At 38.4% G+C, this 4,964-nt stretch overlaps 1 protein-coding gene across 1 annotated transcript; it reads right to left on the bottom strand.

Annotated features, from left to right (window-relative positions):
- Positions 1 to 627: 627 nt before the first annotated feature.
- On the bottom strand, positions 628 to 4,453 carry LOC133871057 (ornithine carbamoyltransferase, chloroplastic). Its single transcript, XM_062308410.1, has 5 exons — positions 4,112 to 4,453; positions 2,611 to 2,945; positions 2,294 to 2,425; positions 1,890 to 2,165; positions 628 to 1,020 (listed from the first exon to the last, which is right to left on the bottom strand). Exons 1-5 carry the CDS (start codon positions 4,338 to 4,340, stop codon positions 838 to 840), a joined length of 1,155 nt encoding a protein of 384 aa, XP_062164394.1. The 5' UTR covers positions 4,341 to 4,453; the 3' UTR covers positions 628 to 837.
- Between the last annotated feature and the right edge of the window lie 511 nt (positions 4,454 to 4,964).

Below are 4,964 nucleotides of genomic sequence, written 5' to 3' on the forward strand. Positions count from 1 at the left end.
ATAATTTTTGAGACATTTTAGGAAGTTTGAGTTAAAAAATTTTGAGTGTCACGCACGTGCGACATTTTGTCACTTTTAACACAAAATACTAACGGATGGTATAATTTATAACGAGATAATAATTGAAAAGGGGAAGTATCACATTTCAAAGTTTGGTAAATTACAATTTTGTTGTTTACGAAGTCCCATATGATCGTGCAGCTGATCATAGTTAAAAATGCAAGTGTAGAATGCAAATCAAGACTTGCCATGAACCGTTTTGAGTTTAGTTGCATCCTAGGTGACTCCGGGAGCTCACCAGAACCACTGTCAGAGCTTGTTGGAACATGTTATCAAAATTCGCAGCCATTTGTGAAAATTGTCGTTGGAATTCAACAGAAACCTCAGTCAAAGCTTGCCGAAATCCGCCGGAAGTTACCAGCCATTTTTTGTCGTCGTTGATTTTCCATACGAGCCGAATATCGAAAAATATTTCGACGACAAAATATTTTTCGATAGAAAACATTTTACGTTGAAACTAATGAAACTATATATATATATATATATATATATATATGTATATATTAAAGTTCTTTATAGACCTTCTCCCTCTCTCCATAGCTTTTTCCATTTGTACTAATCAAAAAAGAAAAAAAAAAGAGGTGCCTTCGAAATAAGCACCAGCTGAAGTGCAGTACAAACCGCAATATTATTTTAAGTTCCGACGATCGAACAGTACTTTGGGAAAGGAAAGCAAAAGACCATTTTGGAAAGACGTTTAACCCGCAAAATTCAAGCTGAAAACACAATTGGGAATATATAGTTTAGCGGGTTCAACAAGTGGAGGCTAATTTGGAATTACAAGCCAAGCAGATGAAGCATTATAGCATTCTGTGCGTGCACGCGATTCTCAGCTTGCGGGAAAACAATGGAATTTGGAGCTTCAACAACTCCATTAGTCACCTCCACTCCTCTTTCCGCTGGTAAACAATGCATGAAGAAAGCTTTTGGGCCTGCCAACTTCATAAGATTTTCATCCACCTGCAAATAATAGCACGCAAACACATCTAATTATTGTTTGATCTGAGGATTTACAGAACACCAATTTCATGGCACAGAACTGGGACTATACACTGTCATCCCATCCTCTAATTGAAATCAGTTCTTAAACTGAAAAACACATACATTGACACAAAATTTGTTCACAGCAGTAAAGTTCAATGCTATGGAAACTGAAAAACCTTTGTTTCTTTCCTGTTTTTGTGGTCTGAAAAGCATACGCGATTTCAGCTTCAAATTTAGGGCTGGCATCACTCATGTATATACAAAGGGGATAAAACTAAATTATTATTGCCTTGCTTCCTTGCATTTTTCTTGTAGAAAATATATGGGAGTAATGGAAAATTTTCAACGTGGTAGATCCGCTAGTCCTACTGCTTGGCCAGTCCCCAAGCCCCATCTTCTCCAATAAGCTGATATTTTGCATTGATCAGATTTCTGACAAACTTCATAGCACATATAGAATGTAAACTATCACTACTGAAGTGACTAACAAGAAAACCATGATAGAAAAAACCAAGTGTTGCTCCTTAATAAATTTGACTCAAGCCATGGTGCACTTCAGGTCTAGTTAGAAGACCAAAGTCTATCTAATATCAACTTGTATTATTAATATGGTAAACTAAAAGAGAACATGTCTGTTCTATTTTCATTTACCTTAAGCTACTTCAATCTGAATCCTGTCTTTTAAATTTAAAAACGTATTAATTTTTGTGTTTATGAAGAACTACCCTAATTCAATACAAATTGCATGTATCTGAAACTATTTTTTCAACAAGTTACAGATTTCATATGTCACAATTAAACAATCACAGAATTCAATATCAACTAGGTTTTATTACAACATATACCTGAAAGCCTTGAAACACTTGACGTCGATGGGCAGCTTCCTCCTTTTGCCCCATACTGGCCCACACATCTGAGTAGACAACATCGGCTCCTCTAACAGCTTCCTTTGGATCATTAGTTATTTCAATCTTACTGATTCCAGCCTTTCGTGCCTTCTCAACTGTTTTCTCGTCTGGTTCAAAACCTTTAGGACAGGCACAAACAAAATGGAAGGGGATAACTGCCGCCATCAATAGCCAAGAGTGCACAATGTTATTTCCATCTCCTACATATACGACCTGAATGTTTCATTGTTCTCAAATCAGGTTAGACTAGAAATACACACCCAAAAATTATATTCAGGATGTGGCAAGACAAGTAATAGCATATTTAAGGATTAAAAAAGCAGCACTATGGGCTCACTCACCTTGGTTCCTTCCAACTGGCCGATATGTTCAATAATAGTGAGGGCATCTGCCATTATCTGGCAAGGATGGTTGTAGTCCGTCAGGCCGTTAACGACAGGGACAGTTGCATGTTTAGCTAGGTCAAGAATGTCCTGCCAATAGAACAAGTAATTGTATTTACAAATAAATATGCAAGACCAATTGTTTAAACAAAAATAAAGGAACCAAAACATCAAAGCAAACAAGTTGAAACTCATACACCCAACAAATTATTAGATGGAATTACCAACATTTAAGGGGAAGAAAAAAAAAAGAAAAAAGAAACTCACCAGCATACCTGATGAGCAAAGACTCGTGCCATGATAATGTCATTATAGCGAGACAAAACACGAGCGACATCGCGAGTTTCTTCCCGCTTCCCCATCTGAATATCATCAGGTCCCAAATATATTGCATGGCCTCCTAGCAAAAAAAAACCAGTCTCAAAAGAAACCCGCGTTCTCATAGATGGCTTTGCAAAAATCATTGCCATTGTCTTCCCCTTGAATGGGAGAAATGTCCTCTCTCCTGATTTTAGCAATGCCTTGACTTCTACAGCCCGGCCTAAGATCTTCAAAATAGTGTCTTTGTCAAAATCGCTAATGTGCAGAAAATCCTTCAGCCCTGCTTTTGCTATAACATGAGGAACCCAAAACAAAGAAAAAAGAAAAGGTCAGAAGAAAATTAAGATTTAGTATTGTTGGTCAGTTACTTGATTTGCAGGAAAACACGTTTTCAGTTGAGGATAGTTGACAATGAGGGGTGGCCGTTATTTGGGATAGAAAAAAAGGTGCTAACGTGCCTTGCACGTAAGTATGAGTTACCAAATTGCCCTAAAAAAAACTGACACAAAGGCAACACAGGGTGGCGGCACAGCCGCTCCTGCCACAACAAAGAGGGTGGCCACACGACCACCCCTCTAAACAAGTAAGGGGTGGCTGCATGGCCCCTCCTCCAAACAGATGGGGGTAGCTGTGAAACCACCCCTCTGAACAGGTGAGGGGTGGCCATGTGGCCAACCCCTATGAACAAGCGGAGGCTGGCCACACGACCACCCCCTATGAGCAGGTGAGGGTGGCCACGCAATCACCGGTGAGGGCAATTTGGTAACTCAGATGCACGTGCAAGGCATACGCTAGCATTTTTCATCCCCAATAGCGGTCATTTTTGACCCAGGGAAACTCAAAACATTTGACAGTCCGAGTTGCAGTGAGTTGTAGTTGATAGGTCAAACTTGAGAATAGGATGGTAGTTTGGGAGCAAACTGTAATTTACCCAAAAAAGAAAGCCTTAAGTCTCAACTCACATAACAAAAGCCAAATGGATTTAGAACCCTTCTATCTCATTAATCACCATAACACATTCTGATCCCAAAACGGTTCCACGATTCGCTCCATTTGTGATCAATTAAAAATCAGAAGAAGAAAAAAAACCCTAACCAGAGATACACGTAGACCTACATCGTCGAAAAACACCAAGATTTTTTCTCTCTTTGTGCTTAAACCATAATTCGAGTTTTCTCTATTGCAAATATTGAAAACAGAGAATCTTTGCAATTTCCAAATTATACAATTAACAAATCCCCAAATCCTATTTTCAAGTGAATTTGACCCAAAACAGAGAGATTTCGACAAATGATCACAAAACACGCCCCCGAATCGAATTGTTTGGGATTCCAAAGTTAAAGAAATCATTTTCTATACTAATAATGGATAAATTGGCATATTACCTAACCACGCTCCTATTGGCACATTTCGCATTCAACATCATAATAGAGAAATTTGAAGACAAGCACTGACCTTGGCCATCGACGGACGACGAAGGTGGCGAAGTAGCGGAGGAGGCCTGGCACGAGACCCGTCTCTGGAGAGCCGGAGAGCCCCCCGGAGAAGACACGCAAATTCCTGAAAATTTTCCGGGGAACCGCGTTGATCGCCGGAGATGGAGACCGGAGGAAATAAAAAGCGAGGAGGAGAGAGAGGCTTTGTATGACGCGATCGGGGAACAGTAACAGGAGATTGCCGCCATTGTTGTTCTGTGAGATGAGCTACAAGTTAAGATTGCTCTTTAGAGAATTGTTATTAGGGAATGAATTTACATGATCGACATAGTTCTTTCCGTCAAACAGAGCATTATGTATAGACTATTATTTTTAAATCAAATATTTATTAGGGTTTTATTGTTTTTTTTTTTTTTTGGAGAGAAAGGATTTTATTGTATTGATATTTATCTCTTTCAACCGACAATAAAATATGATAAACACCAAGTAAAATTTTGTTTATTTAATTTTAAAAACAATTATTGCTATATTTGGTAAGGTTTTTGAAAAGAATTTTGCGTTTAAGAGTTTTTGAAAATGTGAAAAATGTTTTGAGGGGTTACCTATATGACGAGTAATTCTAAACGTCATACCCATGTCCCTTTTGTGTCCCTCTAAAAATGATGTGGCTTTTAAAATCACCATGTGATCAAAATTCAATTTTGATCAATCACAAGCTCAATGGTGATTTTAAAAGCCACCTCATTTTTAGAGGGACCCAAGAGGGACATGAGTATGACATGTAGCATTACTCCTATATGACTATATATATATATATATATACACACAATTGGGAGAAGTTCCCGATGGGGTCTATGCCCAAACAAGTTTTG

This window comes from Alnus glutinosa, chromosome 6 (assembly GCF_958979055.1).
Source record: "Alnus glutinosa chromosome 6, dhAlnGlut1.1, whole genome shotgun sequence".
NCBI classification, from domain to species: domain Eukaryota; kingdom Viridiplantae; phylum Streptophyta; class Magnoliopsida; order Fagales; family Betulaceae; genus Alnus; species Alnus glutinosa.